The following is a 20,000-nucleotide window of genomic DNA, read 5'->3' on the forward strand; positions in this document are numbered from 1 at the left end:
GTGAGTGAGTGAGTGTGTGTGTGTGTGTGTGAGAGAGTGAGTGAGTGAGTGAGTGAGTGAGTGTGTGTGTGTGTGTGTGTGTGTGTGTGTGTTTTATAAATAGCCCCTGAGAGCGTTCCTAATGGAGTTCAGTCCTGGCATCTGCCTCGTTGGCAGATAGAAGCGCAGGCCACAGAGGCAGAGCCTCGGCCGTGTATTACAACACATAATACTTCATGTTTCACCGCTTCTCAGCCGTACATATCCAGCCTCCCAAAGCTCTGTGAAAAGGCAAATTATTCAGAGTTCCACTCTTCTGGGAGGAGAGCTTACCACATGAAATGTGATTCCCACATTATAAAACATGACCTATTCTTACACTTCTCTCAGTTACCTGGCTGTGGATGAAAGGTTGAACGATTTAAAGATTCGCTCTAAAGATTTGTTTGAGAACAAAAGAGATCTGGTTTCATAATCCTTTCAATGTTTATCTTGGCGCCTTCGACACACACATTTTGTCTATGGCCAAACTGAAACGCTGTGTTATTGAGACAAGCGGCCGTGTGTCTCAGGGTATAAGACTACTTGCACTTTGCATCGAAAAAGGCTGTTCTGCCTATCACCACGTCTCCGCCGGTACTGAATATTTCTCAAAACCGTTTGGCATGTCTACTTGTGACAGCCTAAATACAGGCCAAATGTCATAAATATCCATTCAGCCGTTTTCATTGAAACATTTTTGTGGACAAATAACTCAAGAAAATACATATTTTGTTTCCAACGAGAGGCCACTAGAAAATGTTGGAGCAGTGAATGGAAATGACTAGAAGTTCAATACGTGACACTTTTCATTCAAGTCCAACTTTGCCTTCCCATGTTAAGTCAATGGGTCAAATGTCTATCCACATATTATGTTTGAAAAGAGAATGGTTTGCCTTGTCAGATAGATTGGCAACATGTAGTTTATTATAGCTCATATAGCTCATGAATTGCAGAGACGAAGAGTGGAAATGGTTTAAATACATAGGTGAAAGTGGGCCGGAACGGTCCGGTGCGGCGTTCCGGCAAGACTTTCTGTGCCGGAACGCCGTTGGGGGAAGAGATGCAGCTGCCTGTCAATCAAAATCCGATTGCTGCAGAGTGCAGAAGCAATCACGATTCACGATCCATAATTTCCAACAAGGAAACACATGGCTGACGTTATGTTTCGTTGCGTCTATTTTAATACCTTTGAAAAGGACATGTTAACCCGCTTTACAGTAGACCCGACGCGACGCGACGTGGTTGGGTGGGCAGCACTGGGCACTGAGACAGTCCGACCGGGATTACAGTCGCGCCGTACGGAAGCATATAGTGGACTTAATTCAAATGTTAATGCAATTTGAGATTGCATTTGTATGTTCCACTTTTGCATGCATTCTTTCAGACAATATTCAAATTCAAATGCAATTCTAATGATTTGCATTTTCATTTTCATGTACCTGATGTGCACATTCGCTGTCAATATTAAAATGATAATGCAAAGCCATTTGACATTTAATTTTCAAAGTCATGCGCTGCTTTGTAACTGACAAAACTGACAAGTTCATTCTAATGTAAAAATTACTATGCAATCCCAAAATAGCATATTAATTTGCCACTTTTGCCTGCGTTATTTGAGTCAATATTCAAATTGTAATGCAATAATGTGATACGCAATTGCATTTACATGTTCTAGTAAACACATCCGCTTTGTAGCTGACAAAATTCAAATTTTCATTCTAATGTGAAAATGACTATGCAATCCCAAAATAGCATATTCATTTGCCATTTTTGCCTGCGTTATTTGAGTCAATATTCAAATTGTAATGCAATAATGTGATTAGCAATTGCATTTATATGTTCTAGGAAACACATCCGCTCATTAGAATTGCATTTGAATTTGAATATTGTCTGAAAGAATGCATGCAAAAGTGGAACATGCAAATGCAATCTCAAATTGCATTAACATTTGAACTTAGTCCACTATATGCTTCCATAAGCAAGCCGTGTTGCCAGATTGGGCTACTTTTGGTCACACTGGATGGGTGGATTCGGCAGCTTGTAGACTGGTTGGGCTGGAAATTGTCAATTCCATCTGGCAACCCTGGTAGCAAAATATGTGCATACGTATCTGGTAGCCTACTGGTACTTTCAAATCGCATCGTATTATTATTATTATTATTAATAATAATAATAATTACAATTTACAATACAAATACAACAATTGGAGGTCCCTCAAAGAAAATTTGGGCGCACTGCGCGTGCACAACATCAACCTCCAAGGCTTGATTTTGACCCAGGAAAAACCCTGGTATGTACTGTATAACATGATAGCCATCTATGCACTGTATATAAGATGATGACCAAGGGTCTTTCTGCTGCTGACCAAGGGGTTGAGTTCACTTGATGAGGCCCAATTTTGTTTTAGACTCTGTAGGCTACTGTATTTGTTTATTAAGACTTAAGATATATTATCTGAATTTCTCTTGTTTTATCAAATGTTCCAATTATTTTCATTTCTTGTGCTGGTTTAAAATTGCAGGAAACTAGCACAAATAATTGTGTGGGAGAGAGGGGCCGCCGCTACCAAAACGTGCACAGTTTTGGGTCGCTCCACCACCAAAAACTCTCACTCCAAACTTTTGGTGAAACATGGCAGCCCTAAAGTGTTTCTAATTTCGACACCAACACCACGATGTGTGTGTTCAGGGATGCATGAAGCTGGGGGCAGGAGGAGAACAATATGAAACGATGAAGGTTGGGGTAGTAGCCTATAGTTCCTGTAAGAAACTCAAACCACTTTCACCCCTGTTTAAATATCAGATTAATCTTAATGAGGACCAAGCAATGGGACCGACTCCTATCTACTCTCACACCGTCATCATGCATTCTCTCATCGGGGAAATGTTTTAGCGCCATCTGACATGAATAAGGTAGAGCCAGCTTTGATAGCAACGTATTGATTTACAGAACCAAGTGAGAGGTTTTCAGGACCTGTACCATCTGTGCCCCATGCTGGATGCAGAACGATGCAGAAACAACTTTAAATAATGTATGGACAGTGTGTACGCTGATAATATGCAGGGAATATTTCCTGGATACACGGTGTACAGGTTTTTCGCCCTTGCTTGCTTGCTATGTGCCGGGGGTCCTCGGGCCTCTCCTCCTCCCTGCTTGGTCTGTTCCGCCGCTGGGGCACCTGCTTGGCTAGCCTGGTGCGGGGCTATTATGGTCTGTGCTTGCTTGGCTGGGCCGAGTGTGCTGGTGGTGGGGCGGGTCGGGTGTGTGGGGAGGCTGGGGCCCCCCGGGGGTGGGGGGGTTTGGGGGCCGCTGCTGTGTGCTGGGAGGTGAACTGGTAGTAGTCGCTCTATGAGTAGAGGGCTGCAAGGGAATTTTCCTGCCTGCACAGTGTACAGGTTTTTTACCGTTGCCTGCTTGTGGCTCTGTCATCATGTGAAGCACATTGAGTCACATCTTGTGAGAAATGTGCTATACAAATAAAACTTGATTTGATTTGATTTGATTCATACGAGACAACAGTAAGGGTTTTGGGGTTCAGTGGGACTGAGATGAGATCGAAAAGTAGCCTACAGTTGTTTAAAAACGTCATAACACATCAAGAACTGTCCAAAGCTACAGCAATGATATGACATATGACAGTTATGATATGATGGACAGGTCTGAAAAAGAACAGTCAAATACAGACAGTAGGCAACTGCAAATGACTTGTTGGACACGGGCAGTAAAGCAGTGAAACATGGGCAGCACTTGGCTCAGTGAGCTGAAGCGGATGTGGACCATGCAACATGACAATGACTCAACATTCTAGTAAATCCACCAAGGAATAGCTCAAAAGAAAGACATGGAGAGTTCAAGTCAAAGCCCAAGTCAAAGCCCGGATCATAATCCTAACAAGATGCTGTGTGGTGATTTGAAACGGGCTGTGCATGCAACAAGCCTCTCCGACATCACACAGCTGAAAGAATTCTGTATGGAGGAGTGAGAAAAACGTTCTCCCAGTCGATGTCGGAGACTGGTAGACACTAGACAGTTCTAGGAAACGACTAATTGAGGTTATGTCAGCCAAAGGGGGCAATACCAGCTATTAGGGCATAGGGTTACATTTTCATTGTTTTTGGTTCAATTGCATCTTCTTCAACTATAGGTCATTGTTTGAAAGAAGATCAAATATGTCCATATCTCTTAAAAAAAGAACTACATATTTCACGGGGTGTCCAAAGGTTTTCACATGACTGTAATTAGTTTCCAGTGATATATGTTGTGAGTTATATATTAGACTGTAGGCTACAGAACAGTATGAATAAAAGTATGTCACCATGAAGGTCTGATCTGCTACACTCTCCCTCCCTCTCTCTCTGTCTAGCCCCACCTGCCTGCTCCCATCATCTCGACACCCTTCTCAGATTTATTCTTGCCATTGCACACAGCATGTAACATTTATTCAAGAAAGCTTTAATTTCAATCATGTGAAATACGCTCAACGTCAACTCGCGGTGCCGAAGCGGAACATGAACGACAGGAAGTGTGTACTTTGCTTTGCGAGGCCACATCGCACGCATTTCAGCAGTAGGCTATCCACTGAGAAACATGATATCGTTATGAGTTAATGAATATGGAATTTCAGGGACAGACTGCCACATATATTCCATGTCTGACATCCTTTCATGAAGTGTCCATAAAAACATAATTTGTTTGAAATTGAGGTTAATCCAAGGACATCATTTCAGGCCTGACAAAAATGTGTCCTTTTCGAAATTGAAACAACTTATAAGATACTCTTCATGTAAACCATCCAGGCTGCCGTTATTGTTAATTTAGAATGACAAAAAAGGAAGTACAATAAAACTTAGCCCTAATGAGACCTTCTAGTTCTCCCCCCAAAACGTTTAATTAATGCAAACAAACTACATTTTAAGTGACATAGTGTTGCTGAAAAAGACAGGAAATTAAACTGATATTCAGGCTTTATATTATATTGCTGCTGTGTATAGCACATCCAGTGTTGTGTTAACTTATGTGTCATTATCTTTAACTTGCTTGCAACAAAGATGGTAATGATACCATAGGAATATAGGACATATAACCTATAGGCTTATACCAAAATGCAAACCTAGGCTATTCTTCTAATTTTAATTTAATTCATTTAATTTTAATTGTAATTAATTTTTTTGCCATTTAGCAGACGCTTTTAATCCAAAGCGACTTACAATTACGAATTACAGGGACATTCCCCCTGGAGTAACTGAGGGCTAAGTGCCTTACTCAAGGGCACACTAGTAGTGGTGAGTGTGTGTTGTTTAGTAGACCAACACGCTGTACTGCAGCAGGAGTCAAAGCTGAGTGTGCTGGAAAACCATGTCAGTGCGTAGGATATACATTTCTGGGGATGAATTGAACTTCCTGTCTTTTTCGGCAATAAAATCATATATATGCCACTTAAACATGTATTTTTATTTTATTTTTATTCTGGTGTGCATAGATAACAACATTTAAAGCAGAATAAAACAACAACAACAACATCTATAGCACCACAATATCATTATCTATGTATATTGAGACTAAGTAAACTCACAGCATCAACTCACAACTACTTTCAAAGCAGGAAACCGATGAGTGATGAGATTTGAGTGAAATATCCTTTTAATGGCAGTGCGTAGGTTTGTGGCCCGGCCTGCCTGTACGTATGGTCCCAGAGCTGGGAGCTGTCAGGCCCAGAGCTGGTGCTCCGAGACCCTCAGCCTGCTGATATACACCCCTCTCTCTGAATCTAAGAGGTCCCCTTGCTCTCTACACACCAACCAGCCAAGAAAAGCTGTAAATCCTACACTTAACAGGCACTTCTCTCTCCCTCCCTTGCCTATACTCCTTTTATCTTCTCTCCTCCTCTCTCTCCCTCCCCATACCCTCCTCTTCCTACCCCCCCCCCCACCATCACATTTTCTCTCCTCTTTCACCCACTCTGTTGTCATCTCCTCCTCAATCTCCCTCTCCCTCTCTTTCTCCATCTCCTAACTCTCTCATTCTCTTTCTCTGTCAGCCCTTTGCACCTGGCTTCTAACCTTCCCGTTTTCAGCAGACGTAAAGTTAGAGCCCTCCTTCGTTCACTGTCACGCTCTTCTCTCACTCATTCACTTCCTCTCTCTCTCACTCATATTTCTCTCTCTCTCTCTCTCTCTGACCATCCTCCAGGGTCTTACCTGAAGGCAGCCAGGTAGTCCACATCTCCCATGGGGGGCTCCAGGCCTCCAGTGAAGGCCATGTTGACGTTGAAGCCCATGCCTGCTCCGCTGCCCACCTGGAGCACAACACAACAACACACACAACACACAAGATGGGTTGGTAGGATGCACACACACATGGACACACATTGTCCTTTGGACAAGTGAATTTATCTTTTACTTTTCCGAGAGCTCAAGTTACTTATAAGTCCAAATATGATGGAGCGCACGCTCGCGTGTGTGTGTCTGTCTTGTCTACCTACTAAAACACTACAAGCCAGTAATACATTACATTCCAATTCCAACAATTACTGTGGATCTACGTGCACGCCAGAGAACGTTCGATTTCAAAGTTTGAAGTAAAGTGATCGTGCCACTTCATTTATTTGTGCTCTGCCAGCATTAATGTTTTAATTGAAAGGCATGATTGGTCAGATTCTCTAGGCAGGATTGTTTTAATTATTTTAAAGTTATTTAATTAAGTTGGATTTGGTTTTGGAATTTGAAATTATAATCAATATTCACTATTAATTAGTTGTGTTCTTATTTGTTGATAATCCAATGTGACAACTTGCCCGACGTAGTGTAACAATTTACCCGCTGATGGGGGAAATTGTCACAAATGCACACTGTCTATTTAACGGTCGACAGCTCCATACTGAAATAAGATATCAAGATATAATACATACAAAATATGTGCCCTAGACTTCCTTCTTTCATTTGGTATGATATTTATACTATATTGTGCCCAGTAAATGTTAGACAGCGTGTGACAACATACCACACGCTCCCCTACTCAGCGGACAGATTTTTTGACAAGGCAGCATACATTGGCAGAACACAGCAGTGGTGCAGGTGTTTCATCCGATTACATTTTGCGTTTCCCTGCTTTTCCTGGCACCTGGCCAGTTCTAGGTGCTTGAAGGAACATCGTGCTTGCTGGTTTGAGTAACGTGTCGGTTTTTTTCACTACGGACTTACAATGTCCACAAGCCAACTTTGCCTCATAGGCAGCGAGAACGAGGCATAGCTCGTTAATACATTTATTACTTTTCTGATCGGACAACTGAAGGAGCAATTTATTTTTTGTGGATATTAATAGATATTGATTTATTTATTTTTGTCTTTGTTTTGACTTGTCCATTGGACAAGTGCAGGAGGAAGTCCACTTGTCCGAACATAAAATGTACTTAAAAAAAACATAAAATGTCCCGGACAAGCGGACAAGCCTTAATGTCGAGCCCTGACCACATTATTATAACTGTCTACTGAAGTTCTGTGAATAGAAGTCATGTCTTGGCAAAGGCTGCTGGGACTGCTGCCGTTTACCTGTTAAAGAACGGACAGTGGCTGCCAGGCAAATATGACACACACGCACACAGACATGTGTGTACATATGCACACACACACACACACACACACACACACACACACACAAACACACACTCGCAGAAACAGATGTGTGTGCACGCACAAGCAATACATTCAGCTGGCAGTTAGCTACGCCAATGATCCCATCATTAAGAACGATGTGTCTGGAAATTAAACAATTAGACTGCAGTCAAACGAACAAATAAGACAGCAGAACAGTTGCTACCCAGGGAGAAGCGTACGTCATTGACTGTTGCCAGTGTTGCCAATTTGACTTTGAATGACAGCAACATTGTCTACATTTGAAAGCCTAAATGTTTAAACACATTTGGAAGCTTGTATGTTTGATTAAAACTACATGAGAGGGCTAGAAGAATCTGACTTTACACCAACAACTGTTAAAGGCGGTAGTGTGCTCTCTGCTTGAGTCCATTTAAATCCAATTGAATGGATTACATTTTATAGTCAGTGTTGAATGGAGTGAGTGGTGGCCAGTTCTCTCATTTGGTAATGGTTATTTCCCCCTGAGACAGGTAAAATCATATCATTACACACACACACACACAAACACACACACACACACACACACACACACACACACACCACTACAAATACACATGCACACACGCACACGCACCACTACGAATACACATGCACGCGCACACGCACGCGCACGCGCACGCACACGCACACACACACACATACACACACACACACACACACACACACTCTGCCTCACCTCGTCAGGCGCTCCACTTCCGGGAAAGAAGTTTCCGTCGTCATAGCGATGGAGAGACAGGTACAGAATGTTTGGGTCACTGTAGAATGCCTGCTGAGTGCCGTTGCCGTGGTGAACATCCTGAAAGAGGTGGAGGAAGAGCAAGATAGAGACTGGTTACTTCCTGATCCAGGGTCAGCTCATCACAACCCAATCCTATTCTAAACCACACGTTGAATAGAACACATCTACCCAGAATCAGCTGCTATAGATCCACAAGGTTAATGGTCGTCAGCCAAAATTTACACTATGGATTCTGTATAATTTATGTCATTTTGAAAGAACTTATATGTGACAGCAGCCGGTGAATGCGGGAACAAGTTGGCAATCGGTCAAAATGTTCAGACTTTTATTCTGAAAAATGTCAAGGCATAACATTGCAATGCAATGGATTCAGTGAGTAATCCGCACTACTCTACACTAACTAGATAGTAGTGGGGATTACTCACCGAATCCTTTGCTTTGCAGTATTTTGGCTTGACTGAGCGAGAGTGTCATTGATTTTCAACAACATTTTTGCATTAACATTTTTCAGAATAAAAGTCTGAACATTGTGATTGGTTGCCTTGCATTGTTACTGGTTCCCCCTTTCACCAGCTACTGTCACATGGCCTCTGCTTTAGATCAGAGTGACTCATGTGGATTACCACATCAAATTGCGATGCCACATTTTCTCAGGGGACAAAATCACTTTAACAGGACTTGGACCAACGTATTCAAAACAAATATGAAAAAGTGAGTCGCTTCTATGTCGAGACACTCTCTCATACAAAACAACTGGGTCAAAAAATAAATAAAAATAAGGTTGTGTCCCACCCCGTGCCGTGCTAAGAGGGGACGTGAGGGGACCTGAGTGTGTGTGTGTGTGTGTGTGTGGACGTGAGGGGACCAGAGTGTGTGTGTGTGTGTGTGTCCCTTCTTCCCCCTGCATGACAGGACTGGCTTTAGAAGTCGTCTGGTGACAGACACCGGCAGGAAATGAAAAGTGCTTCAAAGGCTGTGGGGCGGACTTTAACGACCCCAGCAGAGGACCGGCCGTGCTGCCACCGGTCTCTTCCTCTCGCTTCTTTGAGCCTCACTGTGTCTCTCTCTGTGTCTCTCTGTGTGTCTCTGTGTCTCTCTGTGTCTCTCTGAGCCTCTCTGTGTCTCTCTGTGTGTCTCTCTGAGCCTCTCTGAGCCTCTCTGTGTGTCTCTGTGTCTCTCTGTGTCTCTCTGAGCCTCTCTGTGTGTCTCTGTGTCTCTCTCTGTGTGTCTCTGTGTCTCTCTCTGTGTCTCTCTGAGTCTCTCTGAGCCTCTCTGAGCCTCTCTGAGCCTCTCTGTGTCTCTCTGTGTCTCTCTGAGTCTCTCTGAGCCTCTCTGAGCCTCTCTGAGCCTCTCTGTGTCTCTCTGTGTCTCTCTGTGTCTCTCTGTGTCTCTCTGTGTCTCTCTGAGTCTCTCTGAGCCTCTCTGAGCCTCTCTGAGCCTCTCTGAGCCTCTCTGTGTCTCTCTGTGTCTCTCTGTGTCTCTCTGTGTCTCTCTGTGTCTCTCTGTGTCTCTCTGTGTCACTCTGTGTCTCTCTGAGCCTCTCTGTGTGTCTCTGTGTGTCTCTGTGTCTCTCTCTGTGTGTCTCTGTGTCTCTCTCTGTGTCTCTCTGAGCCTCTCTGTGTGTCTCTGTGTCTCTCTGTGTCTCTCTGTACCTCTCTGTGTCTCTCTGAGCCTGACTGTGTTCTACGTTCACTGTGACCTAAACGTGACCGGCGTCTCACCATCCCACTATCTTCATAACACCTACTTCCTGTTTACAACAGGTTCTAACCGTTGAGTCCACAATGTCACTTCCTGTGTGACAAACGGATAACGGCATTGTCGTTATCGAACCCGAAAGCTTCGGATTTCGACTCGTTTCACGTGGTGTCTGTCACACAGGACAGGTGATATGATGACCCTATTAGAAAATGAAACGATTCGCCCCCTACGCACACACACTCCTGGACCTGGACCTGGACAGGTAAACCGGCGGCCATTTTGTCCGCAGTAGCGGGCCAGCGCGACGACAGAACGGTCGTCCCCACCGGGAGGGTCAACTCACCCAGTCTACGATCAGGATTTTACTGACGCTGAGCCTCTGTTGGAGGAGTTTGGCTGCGATGGCTACCGAGTTGAAGTAACAGAATCCCCTGTGAGGGAGGAACAGCGAAAGGACAAAGAGACATGGAGAGACAGACAGAGAGACAGACAGAGAGAGAGAGAGAGACAGACAGACAGAGACAGAGAGAGACAGACAGAGAGACATGGAGAGACAGACAGAGAGAGAGAGAGAGAGAGAGAGAGAGAGACAGACAGAGAGATATGGAGAGACAGACAGAGAGAGAGAGAGAGAGAGAGACAATTAGTGGGTGTCCGATGTTGTTTTTTCCACACGAAAACAATAACTTGAGCATAACTCGAATTCCGAATGACGAACGTCTTCTGTAAACCTCCCCCTGTTGCTAGGTGACGCTGCCCAGCTCAAGTGGGCGGGTCAGAAGGCGAGTATGTGAGTCGCCAGAACCTGAGCCAATGGGAAAAGGCAGACAAATAACAAGGGGGTGGGGCTTACATGGGCGTGCTCTCTTCTGCGTGATGTCCAGGGGGCCGGACCACGGCGAAACCGTTCTGCCAATCAGAGAAAGCTGCAGTCAAGTGACCCACAATCCACACTGTCATCAACACGCACACACACACACACACACACACACACACACACACACACACAGTATTTTGACATTGACCGTAGAAATCAGGAAATGAACAAGGTGTCCCTATTCACGTCATAGGATAACACACAGACAGGTACAAAAAGTGCCCACTCTTTCTCTCTCCTTCTCTCTCTCTCCTCCTCACTCTCTCTCTCTCTCCTTCCCTCTCACTCTCTCTCTCGCTCCTTCCCTCTTTCTCTCTCTCCTTCTCTCTCTCTCTCTCTCTCTCTCTCCTTCTCACTCTCTCTCTCTCCCTCTCACTCTCTCTCCTTCCCTCTCTCCTTCCCTCTCTCTCTCTCTCACTCTCTCTCCTTCCCCCTCTCTGTGCCGTGCTATAAGGGGACGTGAGGGGACCAGAGTGTGTGTGTGTGTGTGTGTGTGTGAGGGGACCAGAGTGTGTGTGTGTGTGTGAGGGGACCAGAGTGTGTGTGTGTGTGTGTGTGTGTGTGTGTGAGAGGGGACCAGAGTGTGTGTGTGTGTGTGTGTGTGTGTGTGTGTGTGTGTGTGGGGACCAGAGTGTGTTAGTGTTTGAGTGTGGATGTGTGGGGACCAGAGTGTGTGAGTGTGTGTGTGAGGGGACCAGAGTGTGTTAGTGTGTGAGTGAGGGGACCAGAGTGTGTTAGTGTGTGTGTGTGAGGGGACCAGAGTGTGTTAGTGTGTGTGTGTGGGGACCAGAGTGTGTTAGTGTGTGTGTGTGGGGACCAGAGTGTGTTAGTGTGTGTGTGAGGGGACCAGAGTGTGTTAGTGTGTGTGTGTGGGGACCAGAGTGTGTTAGTGTGTGAGTGTGTTTGTGAGGGGACCAGAGTGTGTTAGTGTGTGAGTGTGTTTGTGTGGGGACCAGAGTGTGTTAGTGTGTGAGTGTGTTTGTGTGGGGACCAGAGTGTGTTAGTGTGTGTGTGAGGGGACCAGAGTGTGTTAGTGTGTGAGTGTGTTTGTGAGGGGACCAGAGTGTGTTAGTGTGTGAGTGTGTTTGTGAGGGGACCAGAGTGTGTTAGTGTGTGGACCAGAGTGTGTTAGTGTGTGTGTGAGGGGACCAGAGTGTGTTAGTGTGTGAGTGTGTTTGTGAGGGGACCAGAGTGTGTTAGTGTGTGAGTGTGTTTGTGTGGGGACCAGAGTGTGTTAGTGTGTGAGTGTGTTTGTGAGGGGACCAGAGTGTGTTAGTGTGTTTGTGTGGGGACCCGAGTGTGTTAGTGTGTGTGTGTGTGTGTGTGTGGATGTGAGGGGGCCGAGTGTGTTAGTGTGTGTGAGTGTGTGTGTGAGGGGACCAGAGTGTGTGAGTGTGTGAGTGTGTGTGTGTGGACCAGAGTGTGTGTGTGTGTGTGGGGGGGGGGACCAGAGTGTGTTAGTGTGTGAGTGTGTGTGTGTGGGGACCAGAGTGTGTGAGTGTGTGTGTGAGGGGACCAGAGTGTGTTAGTGTGTGAGTGTGTGTGTGTGGATGTGAGGGGACCCGAGTGTGTTAGTGTGTGTGTGTGTGTGTGTGGGGACCAGAGTGTGTTAGTGTGTGAGTGTGTGTGTGTGGGGACCAGAGTGTGTTAGTGTGTGAGTGTGGATGTGTGGGGACCAGTGTGTGTGTGTGTGTGTGTGTGTGTGTGTGTGAGGGGACCAGAGTGTGTGAGTGTGTGAGTGTGTGTGTGTGGACCAGAGTGTGTGTGTGTGTGTGTGTGGGGGGGGGGGGACCAGAGTGTGTTAGTGTGTGAGTGTGTGTGTGTGGGGACCAGAGTGTGTTAGTGTGTGTGTGTGGATGTGTGGGGACCAGAGTGTGTGAGTGTGTGTGTGTGTAGGGGGACCAGAGTGTGTGAGTGTGTGTGTGTGTGTGGGGGGGGGGACCAGAGTGTGTGAGTGTGTGAGTGTGTGTGTGTGGACCAGAGTGTGTGTGTGTGTGTGTGTGTGTGAGGGGACCAGAGTGTGTTAGTGTGTGAGTGTGTGTGTGTGGGGACCAGAGTGTGTGAGTGTGTGTGTGAGGGGACCAGAGTGTGTTAGTGTGTGAGTGTGTGTGTGGGGACCAGAGTGTGTGAGTGTGTGTGTGAGGGGACCAGAGTGTGTTAGTGTGTGAGTGTGTGTGTGGGGGGACCAGAGTGTGTGAGTGTGGATGTCCCTCTCTCCTTCCCTCTCTCTCTCTCTCTCACTCTCTCTCCTTCCCCCTCTCTCTCTCTCCCTCTCATTCTCTCTCTCTCTCTATCTCCCTCTCACTCTCCTTCTTCTCTCTCTCTCTCTCCATGCTGATTCAGTTCCCTCCCTCCGTGACCTTAAATCCCCTCATGGCTCACACACCTAATTGTTTTGCCATTGACAGGGGGGAGTTTCAGACACTGCAGATGTCTCACAACACACACACACATGTACGTGCACACGCACTCACTCACACACACTCACTCACTCGCACAAACACACACACACACACACACATGGACACATGCACACACACGTACACACGCAGGCGGCTGGGCGGTCAGTTGGGAGCTGTGTGGATGGTCTGTTAATGTGGGGACCTGGGGGACTCCCCCCGCCCTGTGCCGTGCTATAAGGGGACGTGAGGGGACCAGAGTGTGTGTGTGTGTGTGTGAGGGGACCAGAGTGTGTGTGTGTGTGTGAGGGGACCAGAGTGTGTGTGTGTGTGTGTGTGTGTGAGGGGACCAGAGTGTGTGTGTGTGTGTGTGTGTGTGTGTGTGAGAGGGGACCAGAGTGTGTGTGTGTGTGTGTGTGTGTGTGGGGACCAGAGTGTGTTAGTGTTTGAGTGTGGATGTGTGGGGACCAGAGTGTGTGAGTGTGTGTGTGAGGGGACCAGAGTGTGTTAGTGTGTGAGTGAGGGGACCAGAGTGTGTTAGTGTGTGTGTGTGAGGGGACCAGAGTGTGTTAGTGTGTGTGTGTGGGGACCAGAGTGTGTTAGTGTGTGTGTGTGGGGACCAGAGTGTGTTAGTGTGTGTGTGAGGGGACCAGAGTGTGTTAGTGTGTGTGTGTGGGGACCAGAGTGTGTTAGTGTGTGAGTGTGTTTGTGAGGGGACCAGAGTGTGTTAGTGTGTGAGTGTGTTTGTGTGGGGACCAGAGTGTGTTAGTGTGTGAGTGTGTTTGTGTGGGGACCAGAGTGTGTTAGTGTGTGTGTGAGGGGACCAGAGTGTGTTAGTGTGTGAGTGTGTTTGTGAGGGGACCAGAGTGTGTTAGTGTGTGAGTGTGTTTGTGAGGGGACCAGAGTGTGTTAGTGTGTTTGTGTGGGGACCAGAGTGTGTTAGTGTGTGTGTGAGGGGACCAGAGTGTGTTAGTGTGTGAGTGTGTTTGTGAGGGGACCAGAGTGTGTTAGTGTGTGAGTGTGTTTGTGTGGGGACCAGAGTGTGTTAGTGTGTGAGTGTGTTTGTGAGGGGACCAGAGTGTGTTAGTGTGTTTGTGTGGGGACCCGAGTGTGTTAGTGTGTGTGTGTGTGTGTGTGTGGATGTGAGGGGACCGAGTGTGTTAGTGTGTGTGAGTGTGTGTGTGAGGGGACCAGAGTGTGTGAGTGTGTGAGTGTGTGTGTGTGGACCAGAGTGTGTGTGTGTGTGTGTGTGTGGGGGGGGGGACCAGAGTGTGTTAGTGTGTGAGTGTGTGTGTGTGGGGACCAGAGTGTGTGAGTGTGTGTGTGAGGGGACCAGAGTGTGTTAGTGTGTGAGTGTGTGTGTGTGGATGTGAGGGGACCCGAGTGTGTTAGTGTGTGTGTGTGTGTGTGTGGGGACCAGAGTGTGTTAGTGTGTGAGTGTGTGTGTGTGGGGACCAGAGTGTGTTAGTGTGTGAGTGTGGATGTGTGGGGACCAGTGTGTGTGTGTGTGTGTGTGTGTGTGTGAGGGGACCAGAGTGTGTGAGTGTGTGAGTGTGTGTGTGTGGACCAGAGTGTGTGTGTGTGTGTGTGTGTGTGGGGGGGGGGACCAGAGTGTGTTAGTGTGTGAGTGTGTGTGTGTGGGGACCAGAGTGTGTTAGTGTGTGTGTGTGGATGTGTGGGGACCAGAGTGTGTGAGTGTGTGTGTGTGTAGGGGGACCAGAGTGTGTGAGTGTGTGTGTGTGTGGGGGGGGGGGGACCAGAGTGTGTGAGTGTGTGAGTGTGTGTGTGTGGACCAGAGTGTGTGTGTGTGTGTGTGTGTGTGTGAGGGGACCAGAGTGTGTTAGTGTGTGAGTGTGTGTGTGTGGGGACCAGAGTGTGTGAGTGTGTGTGTGAGGGGACCAGAGTGTGTTAGTGTGTGAGTGTGTGTGTGGGGACCAGAGTGTGTGAGTGTGTGTGTGAGGGGACCAGAGTGTGTTAGTGTGTGAGTGTGTGTGTGGGGGGACCAGAGTGTGTGAGTGTGGATGTGGGGACCAGAGTGTGTTAGTGTGTGAGTGTGTGTGTGGGGACCAGAGTGTGTTAGTGTGTGAGTGTGTGTGTGTGTGGATGTGAGGGGACCAGATTGTGTGAGTGTGTGTGTGAGGGGACCAGAGTGTGTGAGTGTGTGTGTGGGGACCAGAGTGTGTTAGTGTGTGAGTGTGTGTGTGGGGACCAGAGTGTGTTAGTGTGTGAGTGTGTGTGTGGGGACCAGAGTGTGTTAGTGTGTGAGTGTGTGTGTGGGGATCAGAGTGTGTGAGTGTGTGTGTGGGGACCAGAGTGTGTGAGTGTGTGAGTGAGTGTGTGTGTGTGTGTGTGTGTGTGTGGGTGTGTGGGGACGCCCATTCTAATGATGTTGAGGCAGCTGCTGCATATTACCTCGCCACAGAGGATATTATTCTAGCGAGGAGGGGGGGGGGGGGGGGGAGGTTCGGATCCACACTGACGATAGGCAGCGGGCGCTGTTTCAAAGAGACGTGTGTGTGTGTGTGTGTCTGAGAGTGTGTGTGATTCCAAGAGATTAAACGGGATTCCGGAGTTCTGTGTAAAAAAAAAAAAAAAACTTGACGATGCATGTGGAATGTTGTCATGGCCGGCGCAGGTGAAGTTAGGATCGCTTTCTCCTTTGGGGGGTTCGCTTCGCGTGCCTGTGTGTGTGTGTGTGTGTGTCTGTGTGTGTGTGTGTGTGTCTGTGTGTGTGTGTGTGTGTGTGGATGAAGTTAAGCTGCAGGCGGGGGCCACTCCCCTGTGATCCCAGAGAAGGGTGGACATATTTTCCGGGACATTCTCCTCATTACTCTTGAAGACCGACGCTGAAAGTGAGCCAAGCTAACAGATACGACGCTAACTAGAGGAACTGGGAATGAATGAGAAACTCCACCGCCGCTCAGCTACGTTAGCGTGGTGTGCTAACAGCTAACAGCTCAGAACGTTATTAATCTCCGGGCCGCCAGCTGAAGCAGCTCAGCAGGTGGCCGTGGTGTGGTGTGTGTGTGTGTGTGGCTCATAAAAGCACCAGCCGCTAGCAGGGTGACTGTTAGCCGTTAGCGGTGCCCGCGCGCTAGGGGCCGCCCCACTGGGTTCAAACGTTGGGCGGGGGACGGGGGGTGGGTGGCGTTGCCGCAGACGCAGAGAGGCGGGGGGGGGTGTCTGTCTGAGAGGTGCTAATGAGAGTCTGGAGAGGAGAGGGGGTGGGGGAGGGGGAGGGGGGGAGTGCAACATTCCTCCCCCAGTCTGGAGGTGTGACGGGTTGCGTGAGTCTAACGAGGCAGCGTTAGCGGGCTAATGAACTAGCCTCCGCTAGCGTGGTCTTGTTGTCCTCCTGTTTTCACGGCAGGCGTTAGCGACGCCGTTAGCGTTAGCAGCTAATGAGGCCTAACGATCACTGCCTTGTGCTCTAAACCTCACTCACCTGAGACGAGTCACACGCTAGGTTAAATGTCACACGCTAGGTTAAATGATTAGCCTTTTGGCGGGGGGGGGGGGAGGGGTTGTAGGGAGTCTCATTCACAAGCACACTCCTAATGACGGCTTCATCGTCACCGCTCTCTCTCCTCATCACGTATTCACCTGAGCTGGTAGAGTTAGCGTTGGTTACATAGGCTAAAGGCCGGTGGTGTTTATCTGTGTATGACTTAGGGGGTGTTCTCACTAGAACATTTGCTTCACTTGAAACGGAGTTTAGGATAAAGTTCGCTTTGCTCTGCGTCGTTTGGAGCTGTGAGAACGCGCATTCGAAGTAACTCCCAGAGCAAACAGCCCTCGGATGCTCCGCTTGAAAAGGGTGGTTTCGCTTAGGTTACAAACTACGCATCCATCACTTTGCTTCGCTTCGCTTTTGGTCAGAACGCTGCCCGAGGCAGTCCATAGGAAAACAACAGCGCACGCGTGTTGATCTGGATAAGAGAGGGACAACGGCCAATTCTCAATTTTTCTGACCAATCAACTACCACGTCTGTTGCTTTGATTGCGTATGTTACTTTGTTTACATGAAGGGCTGTGAGAACGCAAATCAGAGAAATAATTTATGCAACAATGTTGCAAACTCATCCACTTGCTCCGGGTCCTGATTCGGACTTTCATGTGAGAACATGACCCTAGGGCCAATCCCAATTCACCCCTATGGCTTCGTTTTCACCCCTATGGCTTCGTTTTGCGTGTTCACGTTTAGGGTAGGGGTGTCCCAATTCATATTTCATCGAGGGCTAGGGGGAAGGGGGAGGGCTATCCACAGCTTCGTTTGGAGTGATTTCAAGAGCAGACTAGCTTTGGAGCCATACCACTTGATTCCAGGATGCATTGCGAATCATCTACAGAAATGTTATTTCGCTCTATTCAATGCGGAACACAGCCACAAATCGTGAGCTTACAATTATACGGTTCTATCTCCGTTTAGGGTAGTTCAGAGATATTGAGCGTCAAAGTTTTTACATTCCATTATGTTTTGTGAGATGGAACCTTTGTATTTTATGAATTACTAACTCGATAATTTCAACATTTTAAAAATAACACCACACAGGCATTAATAAACACCTAATGGATCAGATTATGTAAAAAATTCAATTTTGACAAAAATGTAGATAGAACCTTATAATCCTAACGTCACGAAATGTCATTTACTTTCTCTGTAATTACTTATTAATAAAGATTTTTTAAAAAGTATGATAACCATCTTATTATCTTAGTTTAATGTCATTTCAATGCATTATAGAACTTTTCTTTATAACGAGCAGAATTTTTTTTCGCTATTATGCCGATGTGCTGTAGACATAGCAATACACCGTTCCACCGTTCTAGCGTGCTTCAGCCAGATCCGAGGGTTTCGATGCTCAGCAGTAAAAGACAATAATAGCAAAACTATTACCTGGGCACTTTCATTAAACTACCAAAGCAAGACACCGGAGCCCTCATATCTGTGTGTTTGTCACAGGGTGACAGTCACCCTGTTCCTCTGCAACAATTGATTGTATGGGCGTCCCAGTCCAACGGAAGCGTCAGGCACAGCCTCCCCATAGAAATACACCATGTCATCAGAACGCGATTCACATTTCCAAGATGTAAATCCTGTTTATTTATATATTTAATGTAAAGACATCTATCTAACATTAGGCTGATTTGTGCATGAGTCGTGTGTTTTGACCTAGTTCCATGTATCATTTCCCCCCTTGACGGTATATGGCGATATAGCTGTATAGCGGCACTTATTAAACCAAAACAACCCGCAATCAGAGCAGTTGTTATTATGTAATATTATTGATGGATGTAAGTAAGTAAGTAAGTCAAGCTTTATTTATATAGCGCCTTTCGTACAAGAAATGCAACTCAAAGCGCTTTACAACAGTACATATACAACCATAGAATGAAGAAAAAAAGGAAAAGGAAAAAGGGGGGGGGGAGGGGGGGAACAATTTAACACGAGACACAACAGCAGGGGAGGGGTGGGGTAAGGGAGGGGTTACATCACCGTCTGTAGGAAAGAAAACACCTGTGTGCTGTTCTTAACATCTGCTATTCTAATCGCGGCGCACTGTGCTGCCACGGTTGGGGGGGGGGGGGGCGAAGGGGCAGGGGTATGGGGTGGGGTGCGTGCGTGTTTATGTATGTGTGAGTCCTTGAAGCAAGTCCGTGTTTGTGTGTGTGTATGCTGGAGGTGTCCTCCCGGTTGTTCCACAATCTCGGTGGCTCATTCCGCAGAGTGTCTTCGCGATAACACAGCAGGTTGCTGTGGAGACGACCTCGATCAGGCTCAGTCCAAAAGTCAACAACAGGTGTCCATGAGGGATAGGGGGGTCTTGCCGGCTTTGCCGGGCCGAGCAGGGGGGGGGGGGGGGGCACCGGAATGGAGATTAGATGTTTGGGTTAGCGAGGGAACAGTAAATAGTTATTCTCCCCTAAAGTCTGTGGATCTCAACTTGACTTCGTCTTGCAAAGCAGTGAGTTTCTCCAAAAAGTTATCCATCTTGCGATTCAGTTCAGATATCACAACAGTCTGAGTACTCACTGCTCTGCCCATCTCGTTGAACATGACGGGCAGCTTAAGGGCTGCTTGGGCAGCTGCCGTCTTTCCAATTTTCCGATAGACCAGGGCAATGCTCAGTCCAATTAGCAGATGTCCTGTTATCATAAATCCAAATAGGTAGACGTCTTCGATGTCCTCTAGGGAGAGAATCGCCAGGCACACAACCCTCCATTTCTCCCACGAGTCCATCGTGTAGCCTGCGGCGAAAGTGCCATCTGGGCAAACAGGTTCTCTGAACCTGAGCTTCTTGTAGAAAACATTTTGTCAATTGCGTTGAGAGACCAGCTTATCAATTCCATGTTTAACTCAGATAGTTTCGAAAAGACAGTGCAAAGAGGAGCTCCGGAGGCAGAGACAACAGAGACAAGACAAACAAGCAGTGGGAGGAGAGAGAGGGAAAAATGTGACCGCCTTCGTTGAGAGCAAGAGAGAAAAGAAAGCCATTTTTGATGGAGAACAGTGAGCGGGAGCATGTAGGAGCATGTAGTTGACTAATGCAGTGGACAGCGGCTGTTTCCAGCGTTCCTGTCACATCGGATTTCGGAACGCCATGAAAAAA

General features: G+C 47.1%; 1 protein-coding gene across 1 annotated transcript in view; it reads right to left on the bottom strand.

Annotated features, from left to right (window-relative positions):
- The window catches only part of hdac4 (histone deacetylase 4), a gene marked incomplete at its 5' end in the record, with an annotated part of 72,597 nt that overhangs the window by 19,757 nt on the left and 32,840 nt on the right, over positions 1-20,000 (bottom strand). Inside the window, 4 exons of the mRNA XM_080536754.1 lie at positions 6,219-6,316; positions 8,350-8,469; positions 10,457-10,544; positions 10,967-11,022. Coding sequence (XP_080392880.1) covers positions 6,219-6,316; positions 8,350-8,469; positions 10,457-10,544; positions 10,967-11,022 — 362 coding nt within the window. The remainder of the gene's footprint in view (positions 1-6,218; positions 6,317-8,349; positions 8,470-10,456; positions 10,545-10,966; positions 11,023-20,000) is intronic.

This window comes from Nansenia antarctica (genome assembly GCF_963989245.1).
Source record: "Nansenia antarctica genome assembly, chromosome: 7".
Taxonomy (NCBI): Eukaryota; Metazoa; Chordata; class Actinopteri; order Argentiniformes; family Microstomatidae; genus Nansenia; species Nansenia antarctica.